Below are 16,632 nucleotides of genomic sequence, written 5' to 3' on the forward strand. Positions count from 1 at the left end.
TTCACTAAACTTGTTCAATAATTGGCTGGAAAATGTCTGCCCACACTTTGGAAACCTTGGAAGCACACTATGGTTAAACCTGAGTAAATACCTTAAAACTAAGGTATTAGTTAAAACTAAGGTATTAGTAATGTGTTACATTTTACATCGTGTTATTTTATGCTCCGAGCTTCCCTATTCTCATTATTTTGAAAACATCTAATAAAAGAAAAGAGGATTTTCTCATGGACAGTGATTTTACTTAACTAATAAGACAAAAAATACAAGCTTTAAACTTTCATTAATCTGTATACGGCATGTTAGCTCTGAGGTCAGAGTTCTAAGAAGATAACATTACTAAATTGTAACTTCTTAAATGTGTTTATTCAAGGGTAAATGAAAGAACAGCGCATTGTTCATAGCTGAGCTCCTCTATTTTAAAAAAGAAGAAAAAACACGCAAGTTAGAGATCAAGTCTTAGACAGGGGTTTGTTCTGGCACAGCAGTGTAATGACATAATCTGATCAATATTGAATTATCCATGTGAGCAAAATTATATAAAATTTGTAGTAAACGGTTTGTTAAATATGATACACAATAACTTTCCATGTTTGTGTGGGCTGCAGGCTTTACACTTTCATGTGTCAGTAGTATTTATCAATTTATTTAGTTTTACATTTTAGATCGAATTTTCTTTACTATAGCAGCCCAGGCCTAAATTAATTTCATAATCGGTCTAAGGAATTTAAAGTAATTTTGCATCAAAAAAACATTTTGATATCAGTAAAGGTGTATGCAACTTTTGCAAATCACCGGCATATTAGCTTTCTAAACATGTACAAGACTGCATAAATTATTATTACTTTATAAAAATTAAAAACAAAGTCGAATATTGTTCATGTCTATTTTCATACAGAAATTGTACTAAAGCTGGATCAGTACCTTAAAAGGGTAAGCATTTGTATCTAAAAATGTCTGCCCCACCCCATTTTTGTACTTTTATTTCGGAGTGCAGATTGCATAATTTTTATATATATATATATATATATATATATATATATATATATATATATATATATATATATATATATATATATATATATATATATATATATATATATATATAAGACATAAATATCATTAATTATTTAATATTAAATAACATAAATTATTATGAATTATAAATGTGTATATATAAACTTTTAAAACTATTTTACCAAGTGTATATAATGTGTAGGTTACTACAAGAAAATATCAACGTTCAGTACATACTTTTAGTATTACCTTTGCTTGAAATGATCCAATCTAATTCTGTTTATGTGAAATAAACCTGCTTCTGAGCAAGTTTGAGATACGCAAACTGTTGCTATGACAACAACTATAGGATGAGTTTTTAAGAACGAAACGATCCTGGATCATGTCAAAATGCCAATAACCAAATCCAGCTAATTGAGTAATCCACACACAAAGAACGGACCCCTGGTAAGAAAAGGTAACCCAATAGTAACACAAAAGTACACAACACATTACTTACAATTAAAAAAATATCTAATCAATGCAACTTTTGGGGAGTAACTCTATATTTTAATGCATTACTTTCAAAAGTAACTTTCCCTGGATATTTATTTGATTTATTTTTGGTTGTTTACATTGTTTTCATGTCTGATTTGATTTGTGTAACAGTAAAACATACCTGTTTAGAAGTTTTATCAGCCGTTTCAAAAGTTACTTTTCTTTTCTATGAAATATGAAACATACAATGTCTGTAACATTATTCAAAATATCTTTAACGTGTATCGAATATCACATTATTTAGCAAATCATATTTTTTTTGCCCTAAAATAAACACAGATTTGCACGTTTATAAATGTAAAATGTGACAGACATCCAAAAATAAATAAATAAATAAACAATAATATTAATAGCAATAATATAAAAATATAACAATAATAATAAACAAATAGTTTTGGCAATTATCAAAAGCAAAGCAACCCAATTAAATGTATAAAATAAAACAATGTCTCTTCTATAAAAAGAAAATCTTTTTTACATAACAGAATATTTGTTTTCTTTCGTTACTGATTCAGGTTGTGATTCCACATATTCTGTATTTTATTACAGAATACCAATATTTTAGGACAGATTTCCACCTTTAATTAAAATACCCGTTTATGAGAATAAACCATGTGAGCATGAACCCTCACACAACTGTCACTGGATGTGCTTTGGCCACACCCACTCAAGAAAAGATTGACAGGTGGAAAAACATCACCAACTTCCCAGCGGCAAACAGCTGCTCACCCTGAATTGATGGCAGATCAATAAAATAATGACAATATATCAGTGTGATGGAGCAAGAGCCTCGGAGCAGACACTTCAAGGGCACGTTTATTTTCAAGAGAAAATATCAGATACAGCGTTTACTTGATTAACAAAACCGACTATCATAAATCAGTAATACGGATTCTACTCAATACATTGATTTGAAGGTCTAGTTGTTTGGTTTCTAATTTCTGACAATGCATGTTAATTATCGCATTAATATATACGTAAACAAGAAAACACACAGTATAAGCCGGATTCCCTTTTCGGTTTGGTCCACATTTTTAACAATTTCAACATCACTTTAATACATATATATTAATTAAATAAGAGAAGTATAAAAGTAGGCACATGGTTTGATCGGATCAGACTAAATCTTCAATATCAACCAAGCTATAATTACAACAATAGAAATTACGGATGTTTATCTGGGAGCTGAAAGTATTCGGCACTTAAATCCAATCACCACAGGAAAGAAATAAATAATTATATATCATATAACAACCCTAACAATATATGCCAGAATGAAACTAGCTTCTCAATCTATTTTATGCAATTGAACAATCACATAACTCCTATTATCAGCGCACACATTTTTAATATATTCCACCTAAAGGCCAGTTCGATTGAAGATAATAGATGTTTAGTGTTCGGATTTTACTTTTCACAACTACGAGAGAATAAAATAGGGCAGAGCGTCTGATTTTATCCATCTAGACTACTTTGTTCTTGCTTTTACTGACATACTTTACCAAATCCAGGCTAATAGAAAGCAGGGACTGAAGAAGTGGACGAGAGAGAAAGACTTGAATATTGTTTTCTATGAAAAAACACATCTTAAATGAAATGATTTGAACAACATTGACTGAGCTTCATTTCAGATCACTTCTTAGAGCTCAAAGTCTGTCAGCGACAGATCAGCATCCGTGGCTTAAAGCTTGATATCGAGTCCACACGCACATATACACACATTGGAGAAAGCTTATTTTTGGCCACAAGCAATGATCCTAATTAACTGATAAACAATATCTTTCGAAATGCAAACCACAAACAAAAGAAAACAATTACAGGAAAACAGATTTATGCAAACATCTGCTTTGGAAGGAAGATCAACAGTCAGTTTTCGGCTTGGCACTTTTTTTTTTTTCATCAGTTGCGAAAGCTTCAAACTGGGTCAGACATCTTGGGAGTTTCCACTCAGAACTCTGTTGATTTTGTTCTATGAATCAATACTGTTCTCTGTCTCTCTCTTATTTGAACACATTTACTCAGACAGATGTGCAAAGCTGGTAATATTAACACCCGCTGTTTGCTGTGTTAATAGAACTATAGCTGACAGAAATAAATTAGACCCTACCCTAACTAAATAGGTTTTATTTTTCAAACTTTTCTTTGTTTTGTTTTTTGGTGGTAGATTTTTGGCTCAAGTAAAAATAGCGACTACTTTGGATTCACTCTTTGTAAACATTGTTTGGGTACATTTACATAGCATAGCTTCAACTAAAAATAGAAAACTTATTGTGTTTTGGCTGTTCCTTTATATGATAACAGCATTTCAGGCTTGTTTATCCAAAATCAAACAAAAAAAAAATGCTCAGGGGACAGCTTATGTAATGTGTCTTTGCTCTTAGGGTAAGAGATTCATCAGAATAAACAGAAAAAAAATAGTCCAAGGCACACAAAAAATCTGGAAAAAATATTAAAAACGCTACCCTGGTGAAGGCAGTTGTTTGCCAAAAGGAATAGTTGCAGGTTTACCGTTTTAAGCAATAGCCAAGTCAATAAAGGCTTTTACATTTTTTTTTCCACATTTCTCGAGTGCCTTGGACTGATTTTTGCTGTTTAAAACTGTTATCCACTTTGATTGCACTGTTAATTTGTGAAACAACAATGGCAGACGACCAGACATTGATGTGTTTATATGTTGAAGACTGTACATGCGCACTGATGTGTAGGGTTTCTAGCGATCCTGTTTTGCATGTTACAATATTATTTTGTCCTTTTTGCTGTTTCAAGTGAATAAACGCCCCTTTATTAACATTTTCATTGATTTATGGCTGTTTTCCATTTATTTACGCTTCTGAATTGTATTAAGGGACCTTAAAGGGATAGTTCACCAAAAACTGAAAATTCTGTCATCATTTACTCAATCATCACTTGTCACACTTGAGCAGCTGAAATGTTTTGAAAACATGTAATTATTGACCTCCACAGTATTTGTATTTACATGGAAGAATTAACTATGGATCTATGGAAGCCAGTTGCTTCATGTTTTAACTTTTTTTGTAAAATATCTTCTTTTGTGTGTGACAGAAAAAGAAAACTCATAAAGCTATAGAACCAGGTTGAGTGCATCTAAATGTGTGGGTGAACTATCCCTTTAAAATCATAAATAAATGAAACACAATGTGAATCTCGAAATACAGAGTTTTGAATGGGTATCATTTTGCTAACATTAACATCTATAGATGGAACAGTTCCATTTTTAGTTTATCGTCATATAAATGTTCACTTAATGGCTTTAACATTACAGAAGTGGTTTGTTTTTGTTTTATTTATAATTCTTTCATATATATATATATATATATTGAAGGACAAAAGGGCATAAAAAATCTACTCCAAGGTCACGGGATATGTGAATAAATGAGTTTTCATCCTACCTATGCTGTATATATTGCGTATACAGTACATGATACAAACTATATCCAACTATATGACAGTTTCTGTATACAATATATGCTATAAATGACCAGCTATATGCAGAAAAAGAGAAGTTTAAATTACGAGAGAGTTTAATGCTCCTCTCTGAGCAGTGAATGAGTTTACGGATATGATCAACACATCCAAAAAGAAAAAAAAACATCCGAGCAGCAACCTCAGGACTGCTTCTGTTCTGATCTGTGCAATACATCAGGAATTAAGCAGAGCTATTTTTCATCCCACATGAAGCGGTGATCAAAAACCAATATATTCCCTTTGAATCTCAAGTTGGATACTTTAAAAACTCTGCATATCCTGTTAATCATAAACATTACATTCATGATCACCCTTCATTTGGTTGTGATGTTTAATAAATAGAATCGAGTCAGGTAAATCTATCCTAATACCACCTTGTCACGTTGTAAATAATCAAAGCTAAAGTTTGGAATTCAGGGACAAACTTCTCTAAATTAAACGTTCCTCCTTGCCCTGTAATCAGGCAAATTTGGTATGGCTTCATTTTGACTACCCAGCTGTAAATGTCCTGGAAAATGGGATCCTGGTCCTCTAGTTGCCTGGCACCGAGAGAATGTATCCCGATCGGCTTTTGGTGAAGTCTGGCTGTGATTGGCTGATCTTGGTTTCCACGACCACAGTGCACTTCCTTCCATTCATACTGCAGTGAATGGGGCTCACAGTGTTCACCTGTAGCTTCCTCTTCTCACTAGATAGAGAGAGAGAGAGAGAGAGAGAAAATCATTGACATATTCCATATGTTGTTGTTTTGGTTTGCAGCGCTCTGTCTGTGTGCTTGTCTCATCTGGTTGAATGTTTCTGGGTGGATGGGCATTTTTTACGCCAGACTGTTTTGCTGAAGGGATCAATGAGGCTCTAGAGTAATTCACAGAAAAAGAGAGGCTGTGTGTGTTTTTTTTTTTTTTTTTTTTTTTGAGAGAGATAGGGATAAATGGAAAAGTGTATCACACACACACTCTAAAGTTGAAGGCAACAGATCTAACCGCTAAAAGCCTTTTTATAGAGAGCAAACCTTTTAGCTCTGCAATTACATCCTCACATCACACTGGAAAGCTGTATATTGAAAGTGTGACGCCAATTTGAACATGAGATTGAATATTCTGGGTTCAGTAGTGGTAGCTAGGGTCAATCGGCAATGTCATTTTGCTATTGTAAATACGATTTTCCACTTAAATTGATATTGACAGCAAACATTATTTGGAATTTAAAGGAAATTATTTGTTAAGTTTACTTTTGTTTATGCCAAAACAAGCAATTTAAACGCATGTATTTAGATGTAAACAATATTACATATTTACAGCTAAAAAAGGTTAATTTTTAACTTTTATTCACATCTTTTATATCATACATACACTTTAATTATTGCATTTTCATTTATATCCATAAATTATCAAGAATTTCAATTAAAAATGTTAAAATGTCACTTTCTGAAAACAACAACAACAACAACAACAACAACTTTTATTTGAAATTTAAAGAAAATGTTATTAGTGTTAAATGTTACCTTTATAAAATAAATAAATAATTAATAGAATTTTACTCAAACCCAAACCTAACATCTTCCAGTATGCACAGTTTAGGTCCAAACCCAATTAAACACAACTGATTAAACTAATTGAGTCCTTCAGGCTTGTTTGAAACCTGCAGGTTAGTGTGTTGAAGCAGGGTTGGAACTAAACTGGTTTGACACCTCTGGAGTAAATCCAGGAAAACTGAGACCAATCAATACTTTTTTCCTCTTCAATTAAAAAAATAAATAATGTGTCAAAATTTAAGGAAAATTATTTACTAACTCTTTATATATAAAGCAGCACCCAAAGTTACTATGCAACTAATGCAATTTAGCTTTTACTATCTCTTTTCTTTCTCTAATAGCTTTTAACACTTTCACATGACAAATTCTTGAACAAACTGTTTTCGTAAAATATCATTGAATGTTCTGTCTTTGTGTTCATTACAGCAGAACATCAACAGCTCAGTCATCTGCTATATTAGAAGTGTGATTCAGAGTGACATTCACCAGGCGGCTTATGTAAGAAATCCTGCTGATGAAAAAGTGCTGGTTTTACTGAGTTTACTGTACCAGACACACACTTCTATAGCAACACAATGAACTTGATCATGTGCTGAAGCTGAACCGGCACCAATTTATTCCTTCATTCACAATCATTGTAACGGGGCTGGACTATCTTACAACTACTAGTGTACATTGCCCTTTACTATCATAGGCAACATTGGTAAATATGAGCAAAGTAGAATATATATATATATACCTGATATTGTTGAAATCCTTTTAAACTGTTTCTGTGGTGATGCATGTTTTGGTGATGTCAGGTTGTGATGTCATTTCCCATTCTGTGAATTTAAGCCCAGGACACACCAAGCTGATGTCAAAGAACTAGCAGTGCTGAAAACCACTGTGTTTTCATCTAACATGGCTGTGTGTTTTCCTGTCCAAAAAGCTGTACATGAACACACCAAACAGAAGACAGCCAACAAAAGCGAGAATGTATGTGAGAGGGTGTATCTTTCCATTCTCATCGGTGGCAGTACTCTGTATTGTCAGTTTTTGTTCTTGCCAATCAGGGTACTCTCTTTCACTGATTATTGATGTCAATTCTACATGCTGAATTATGCAAACTCCCTCTAGCGTGAGCCCGACAAGAGGTGACAAGTGGAACCCACTAGAATAAAACTAGCCTGACAGACACTCACCAAAGGTCCGACACTACCTCAAGGCTCACTAGCTTTTGTTTCCTCATTGTTATACTCCTAAGAAACTTTCATAGGTCAACAATTTCATTATCCTACACAGCCAGGTGTACTAAAATAAAAAAGTTTATTACTGCGTCCAAAATTGCCTACTACTCAGTAAGTACTGCATTTCAATTTAAAAGTAAGCCTTAGCCATTAGAAAAGTATGTTCTATACAGTATGAATGTCAGTAGTATGAATGGAACTGGGAAAGTGCAGAGTGCATCGGATGCACACTTCTTAATCTCACACTTCTGAATCTGAAGGTCCTCCAGACACTTCTCGCATACTGATTTTCGAATTCTAAGAATTCGGACATACTACTCAGCTTGCAAACAGTTTTAAGCACACTATATAGAACAAAAGTATGAGATTTCAGATGTAGACAACAGGATTACGCTTAAGGTTTTGAGCTCCACAGTCTCATACGTTTTAAGGGTGATTTATACTTCAGCGTCGAGTGATGGAATCTGTCTAACACGTAGTGATATTGCTCGGCAATTACACTTCCAAAACACTGGCTGGCAGTAGGTTTTTTATGTTTCTCTGTGTCAAGTTTCTTCTTGGATGTTTTATTTTTTCTGAATGCTACTAGTAGCTAAAACTCACTCATTTAGTGTCGGGAACCGGCAGACGTGCAACAACTTAAATCATAAGGTAAACTCAAAACAAAAGTTTCCGTCTGGAGCTCCTTTACAGGATTCGACACTTGTTAACTCTCGCTCCATCGGTTCGTGACTCTCAGCACTGCCCAGGCTCATCCTCACAGCTTGTGCTGTGCATTGTTATATTGTGTGTAGTTATATCTTTTGAGAGGTGTGCACCAGCGTTGGCATCAACCACAGCGAGGGTTATAGGCTGCACCCGAGCATACGCATGCACTTGATGCAGAAGTATAAATCAGCCTTTAAGTTGCATGGGTACAGTATATTTGAAGATATAGCTAACAATACATTGTATTGTATCTTTCATGCCAAAATGATTTAAAGATTAACCCTTTGTGCATATCTTATTATTAATATAGAATCAGAATACACAGTCAGGAACACAATTTAACCAAAGAAATTGTTGAAAATAAATTATTTTTAAAGGGAAGTCAACTTGTAGAGTAACAAAAACAAACAAAGACATTTTGTAAATATCCTTCTGTAAATATATTAAAACATTTTGGATTTGTAATTTGCATGCCTAAATAAGAGCTTATTTTGGACAACTGTAAAGGTGATTTTTTCAATAATGTTTAACCCACAGATCATATATTTTCAAATAGATGTATCTCGGCCAAATATTGTGCTTTACTAACACATCATACAGAAAAGATTAAAAAGGTGTACCCGTATGACTGGTTTTGTGGCCCAAGGTCACTTAAATATTGATGCAACTGTGCTGTGCTGGCAACAGTTTGTTCTCAATATGAGCAGCATGTGGATATTTGTTAGTATTTTGAGCAAAAGATCAAAAGGTTTAACAGTAGCCATTTTTTCACAGTCTTTTTTACTCGTATTTACCAAGGGTGCCAATATTAGTAGAGGACACTGTACATGCTATACAATTTCTCAAGCTTCCCGTTGAGGTGGGACTGAAAGGTTAGTCAATGAATGGCTTAAGGTGTACTTGAGTTTTGATTTTCGCAGCAGGGAAGGGCAGGAAGACTGCAGATTTGGCCATAGTGAGCATCTGTGTGTGATCTAGACTCTCTCTCACAGCGCTGGGAAGCAGACGGCTCTGCATGGCCCACTGGAAAATCAATAGTTTCCAGCTCTACTCTCCCCTGTGCCTGTGCCCTTCACGCCAACTGACGCACCACCTTTGAGGCCTGCTCTGCTGCTGCTGCCCAGAATAGCTGGAGTATTAAGGCAAGAAAAGTGAATTCTCCGAAGATGCAGAGCTGACTGGTAAATACCACTCCAGTTGTCTAGTGGTAAACAGAATCAGGGATAGGGCTGTATGCGCACTATGCATGCTATGTATAGCTATTCTGCCATTTTTCTGTAAATAATGCAGAGATGTTTCTGGATTGCGTGAATAAGGAGACCACTTTTAAGAAATTTCACTTTAAAATATTTGAGTAACAAATCAATAAGCACAATCTACAGTAAAACATTTCACAAATGTTATCTATATTTTAAATATTTGCATTTAACCTTAATAAAATTCATAAATGTCTGCAGTTATGTATATGGAATATATGTACATCAAGTATTTATGGCATGTAAGTTCTTCTAAAACATTTGACTGGATGTTTGTGTGTGTGTGTGTGTGTGTGTGTGTGTGTGTGTGTGTGTGTGTGTGTATTTATATATGTATATACAGATTTGTTTAAATGATTTATCTACATGTTTGCATGTTCATAGTTCCAGAAGTAGGTAAATTATTATTACAAGATGTTTGTAGTAATGTAATGTAATTATTTATTTACTGCCATGTCAGCAATCAATGCTATTTTTAGGGCAAAAACTTTCAATAATAAACATACAATTGAAAATCAACAAACAAATGAATACACAAATTAAATATTTTTGTGTTAATACATAAAAATAAAAGAATAATTAAAAAATGTATAAAATTAAATTAAAAATTATAAAAAGTAATTTCTCCCTGATGTCAATGTTTTAAAAATATCGACTAAGAGAGTTTATTTCATAAAAAGCTTTCTGGAATCATTAAAAGCAGGACAGTCCATTAAAATATGTTTTACAGTAAGGGGAATTGTGCAGTACAAACATTGAATGGGGTGTTTACATTTGAGCAAAAAGCCATAGGTTATTCTTGGATATCATATATTTGCAGCAAGTTGTTTTATTATTACTATTTAATAATAATAATAATAATAATAATAATAATAATAATAATAATAATAATATGCTGGTTTAATAATAATATAAATGTAACGTGTGAAATTCTGTATTCTAAAGAAAACCTAGGAAATGTAAAAAATCAAATGTCTGTATGAAATGATTGCTACATTACTTTATACATTGCCTAGGCATTCTATAGAGTGCCGAGTTGCTGTGTGTCAAAGTACGTAACTGCCCTCGCCATTTTTTCCACCACTGATGTTGGCAATGGTACTTGAGTCATTGTTTGATGATGGCAATTGAAGCTTGTAAGTGTTGAACGTTATTGTAAGATAGTGTATTGCCGGTACGAGGTTCCACTACGACTAGAATCCCTAGGAAACGTATGCAAAATCTTTACAAAAAACTGATTAAAAAAAAAAAAACTTCCTACTTAGCCATTAGACATTGTACATTTAATAGGCCTTCTATACAATACCGGGATATCACGCATTGCTGATAACATAATAATAATTTTAACTGTTAGAAGTTATTAGTAATCACTAGTTAATTAGTTAAAGTAATTACTTTTCTGATTTTGACAGTAATGCAATAATGTGCACTTTTGTGGAGCTGCTATGAAACAATATCTATTTTGATAAGTGCTATACAAAAAACTTGAATTGAACTGAATTAATATATAATAGTTGATAACTATTATATATTTAGTTGATATAATATTTTACTTTTAATATTTTTATATTTAAATCTTCAAACATAGTTTCTTTTTTGGATAATGTTATTAAAAAATTAAATTAATAAAATAATTAATATAATAAATCAAAAGTAACTAAATTTAAATTTTAATAAAATTAAAATACAATAATAAAATAAAATAAAATCTCAATAAAATTTAAATATTCAAACATAGTTTCTGTTTTGGATAATGTTAACTTAATGTTAACTTAATTTGAATAATGACAAAACAAATCAAAAATAATAAAATAAAATAAATAAAATAAAATGAATTAAAATTTTAATAAAAATTTAAATAAAATAAAATAATAAAATAAAATAATTAAAATAAATTAAAATAAAATAAAATAAAATGTGGGGTGAGGCAGTGGCGCAGTAGGTAGTGCTGTCGCCTCACAGCAAGAAGGTCGCTGGTTCGAACCTCAGCTTAGTTGGCGTTTCTGTGTGGAGTTTGCATGTTCTCCTTGCCTTCGCGTGGGTTTCCTCCGGGTGCTCCGGTTTCCCCTACAGTCCAAAGACATGCGGTACAGGTGAACTGAATAAGCTAAATTGTCCATAGTGTATGAGTGTGTGTGTGAATGTGTGTGCGTGGATGTTTCCCAGAGATGGGTTGCGGCTGGAAGGGCATCCGCTGCGTAAAAACTTGCTGGATAAGTTGTCGATTCATTCCGCTGCGGGGACCCCGGATTAATAAAGGGACTAAGCCGACAAGAAAATGAATGAATGAAAATAAAATGTCAATAAAATAAAATAAATTAAATAAATTAAATTAAATAACAATTTTGGGACCATCTCTGAACTACTGAGTTGCATTGTAATCCTTTGCTTTTAATGTTCGCATGGCAAAAATATAAACCCATAATTACATAAATATTTTCTCCTTCTCTCTATCTCAGTGTGCATGTGCACTAGAAGGTCAGCAGGCCGAAATGAGGATTTTCTTCATGTGAGTAAATCCCCAGTGACACCTCCTCTACAGCAGTAGAGGTTTAGAGGGCTCTTAAACACTCTCGTATGATCACTATCCTCCATCTGTATTCATCTGCAAAGCAATTTTGTCCCAGCAGATTTAGTGGGTCGAGGAAAGAGAGAAAATGGGAGGAGAGAAGAACGAATGTGTGTCTGCAACACCGTCACACCCCACCTCCCAAAATAGCAGATATGCCCTTGGGCTGATCCGTCTTCACATCCTCAAAAAAAAAAAAAGTATAATGCTTGCTGTGCACTTGAGAGAAGAGAGGCAGAATCCCAGCATCCTTCACTTCATAGAGCCCCACCCCAATCATAAGAGAGAGAGAGACACACACACACACACACACACACACACACACACACACACACACACACACACACACACACACACACACACACACACACACACACACACACACACACACACACACACACACACACACACACACTCTGACTTCCTCAGGCTCCAAGCACATTTGTGAGGCTGCTATTATTAAACCTTGTCCTACAGGATACAGGGATTAGAAAAGCGAGCACAGTTTGTGATGCTAGAAATTAGAGATGCGATTCTTCACTTCACTTGTACAGTTCTTTGCCTTTGCTATAAAAATAAATGTCAAACATGCAAAAAGATCAACAGATCAATATAGGAAAGTTAATCAACTTAACAGAAGCATTTAAATAAGAAATAATGTTAAATGTTTTTGTTGTTGCTCCTGCTAAGAATATCAATGCTTTTTTTCAATATTCTTTAGAATATGTTGTTTTGTGTCTAACAAGAGAAAAAAATCATATAAACATTCAGAACCACGAGAAAATAGTGAGAAAATGTTCATTTTTGGGTAAATTATCCTTTAATAACACATGTAGCATAATAGCATATAAGTAATATGTTATTAACATAAGCAGGCCTACATGGAATCTGTGCGTGCAGAAATCTGCAGATTTTTGCAGATTTTTAGCCCATAATTGAGTCTATTTATTTTTTTAATTAATTTCAGTAATATAATTGACTAATATAAAAATGTTCATACGATGTCTTTACAATACAATAGTCTATTAGTAGATATATTATATGAGAGACTTGCTTCGTTTACCAAACTGAATTTGCATCGTAAACATTAAATAAAAGTTTAAAATTTATTATTTTTTGTTTCATATACAATTTAAAAAAAAAAAAATTATGACAATCCTAAAATCATTATGTATGAATACGATTTCTTACAAAAATTTTCACAGACAAAATGTCCGCAGATTATTTCTGGCCATACATATAAGTAATAACATAATATCGTACAGTATAAGTGTTAAATTTATATATGCACGTACCTAATATCATGATACAGATAATATTTTTTACCCCCACCTACTTATGTTTTACTTAAAACAGGGGTGCCCACACTTGTATAAAGGGTCAAAAGCCAAATATCATTGATTTGATAGCCATGGACCAAAGATAAATATACAAAACTATTTTAAATTAAAGTTTGCATGGGTAATTTCCTAATTCATTTCAAAAATATTAAAAAGCAAATACAATGCATTACTTTGAATCATACTAACTAATGCTGTATAACATTTTTTATTGGAACTTATTGCAATAAAAACATAAACAATCCATTTATAACACAGTGGAGTTCAATGCTGAATACACTAGTCAAGCATTATCTGCCTTTGCCTTGATTCGCTTACTAAAGTCTCTGCCATGCTCTCTCTCTCTCTCTCTGTCATATTTTATACTAAATCTGGTTAATTTACATCATTTACATTAAAACATTTATTTTCAGATAGCTTTTTTAAAGCTTAACAATAAAACAAACAAATATAAGGTTACATTACATTTAAAATGACACTCTCTAAACCAGGGCTGCCCAATCTTTTTCTTATAAAGGGCAAAAACCAAACTTGAATGAGTGCTGTGGGTCTAAGTTTAATATACAAAACACTATTACATTAAATTTGCTGATTTGATTGCTTATAATTAAAAAATAACTTGAAAAAGTTGCTTTAAAACACATTAAATGATAATGCAGTATATTTTTTTATGTTTTCTAATCAACTTATTATAGTAAGAAGAACATAATCAATATACCATTTATAACACAATGGAGATAAATACTGAATACACTAGTCAAGCTGCTCCTGTCTTTGCCTTGATTTGCTCACCGATGTCTGTGAATTGTCCTCTATCTGTCAAGTGACAGTATTTACATTTTAAAAGTCTGCTTCATGTGAAACATTTAATTTTAGCTCTTTTTTTTAATAGCTTCTCAATTAAACAAAGAAACAAAAGGGTATAAATTCAAAGTGACAATCTCTGTCAAAGGCACTCAACCAACTATCCATCATTTTGCCTCTCTTTTCAGAATGGATGGTGGGCTAAACCAAGTTTCCTCGAGTCCTACTTTGGGTATCTCTGCTCTAAACTATTCACGAAGGCACGGCGGACCAAATCAACGGTTACAATAGCCCAACTTTGGCCTGCTGGCCCTAGTTTGGGCATCTTTGACTTAAAACATGACCATATGATTAAATAAATACATTTATTATAAAATAATTCTCTGTTTATCTGACTATTCTAGTACAAAATGCTGCTTTTTAATAGCACAATATGCCGCAAGAAAAGAGAAATATTGAAATAGTTTTGTGTGTCGTTACTGCATTCTCTCAAACTCTTCTAACATCAAGGACATCCAACACTTTATTTTTGAGTATACTGGATTGAAAAGCCATACATAAGACAGATAGAGTGTGTAAATTTTTAAATACATTAAATCAACAATTTATACATTACAGTGAAAGTGTTTTGAGGTGAAAGTGTAAGGAACCTTTCAGAAGTCTTTATTAATTGATAATCTACTGCATTTAATATTATTTGTGTGAAACTACTGCCGCTTTCCTGCATTTAGTGTTTATTTCAGCTAAAATAACTACATTTATGAAGGCTTTAAAAAATGTTGGCCATGTTTTCCAAACAATCCAATTACACTTAATTGACTAAGTAACCAACAATTAAGCCACATTTGATTTTCATTGGCATTTTAGTTCATCTTCAGGGTGTGAAATCTACCAAAGAGAGCATGGCGTTCACTAAAGCGCCAGCACTGATAAATGAGGAATAAGCCAATAGACAGATTATGAAGGAAATATAATTATTCAGCTTCCTCAAATCTGCCTGTGCCGTAAAGCCCACCCTCTAAAACTGCTATTTATCAAAAGGCAGCAGAAGCTTTAGCCTCTAGTATGCATCAGATCAGTGGTGGGGCTTCACTGCCTCTGCTCTTTTTCACAATTTTAAAGAGAGCTGTTAAGGAGGAGATTACAAAGTAGGTCATTTAGAAGCACTGGGAGAAAAGGCTTAGCACGAAGAAATATTGATCAAAGCTGGGGCTCTTCTCAGAGAACAGCAGACATGAATACCAAACAAGAGTGAGGAGGGCAAGGAGATAGAGGGATGAGCGAGTGAGTGAAAATGAGAAAGTAAAAGAGTAGAACGAGAGGAAAAAATGGAGGGGAGGGAGAAAGAGAAAGAGGACAAGCCTGCAGGGAAAAACACAGTAAAACTGTTTTGACAGGTAACCTAAAATGATGCGTCATATAAAAACATCTACATCAACAAGTTTCATTTAGGTGAATAATACATCTCAATTATAAATATAAAAATATATATTTAAATGGTATATCGTCTTCTTCTTCATATTTTACAACTACCACTTCCAGTACTACTAAAGCTACTACTAACAATAATGTTTGACTTATGGTAGCATGGTGGCTCAGTGGTTAGCACTGTCGCCTCACAGCAAGAAGGTTGCTGGTTCAAGCCCAGGCTAGGTCAGTTGGTATTTATGTGTGGCGTTTGCATGTTCTCCCATGTTCACGTAGGTTTCCTCCAAGTCCTCTGGTCTCCCCTATAGTCCAAAGACATGTGCTATAGTTAAAGAAAATTGGGCAAAGTATATAAATACGTGTGTGTGTGTGTGTGTGTGTGAGAGAAAGAAAGTGTCTGGGTGTTTCCCAGTACTGGGTTACAGCTAGAAGGGCATCCGCTGCGTAAAACATGCTGGAATAGTTGGCGGTTCATTTCACTGTGGCAACCCCTATCTAAAATTTCTGTTGTGTGGTAAAAAAATCTATATTAACTGTTTAATTTTAAGTAAAAGTACCACAGTGTCACAAATTTACACTTAATTGAGTAAAATAATAAAATTTAGTTTTTAATCAAAACAGTTTTTAAGATAAAAACCCTTTTCATAATAAACAAATATTAATTAATTCAGGATTTTAAGTTTATTGCCATACTACTACAACTAATAATAACAATTATACATATTGCAGT

At 33.3% G+C, this 16,632-nt stretch overlaps 1 protein-coding gene across 1 annotated transcript in view; it reads right to left on the bottom strand.

Moving 5' to 3' along the window:
* Positions 1–4,869: 4,869 nt before the first annotated feature.
* Positions 4,870–16,632, bottom strand: part of myo1d (myosin 1D) — a 157,427-nt gene continuing 145,664 nt past the window's right edge. The window contains 1 exon segment of the mRNA NM_001423964.3: positions 4,870–5,725. Within this exon segment, the coding sequence (NP_001410893.2) occupies positions 5,569–5,725 (157 nt within the window). The 3' untranslated portion in view covers positions 4,870–5,568.

This window comes from Danio rerio, chromosome 12, assembly GCF_052040795.2.
Source record: "Danio rerio strain M-AB ecotype USA chromosome 12, GRCz13ab, whole genome shotgun sequence".
NCBI lineage: Eukaryota > Metazoa > Chordata > Actinopteri > Cypriniformes > Danionidae > Danio > Danio rerio.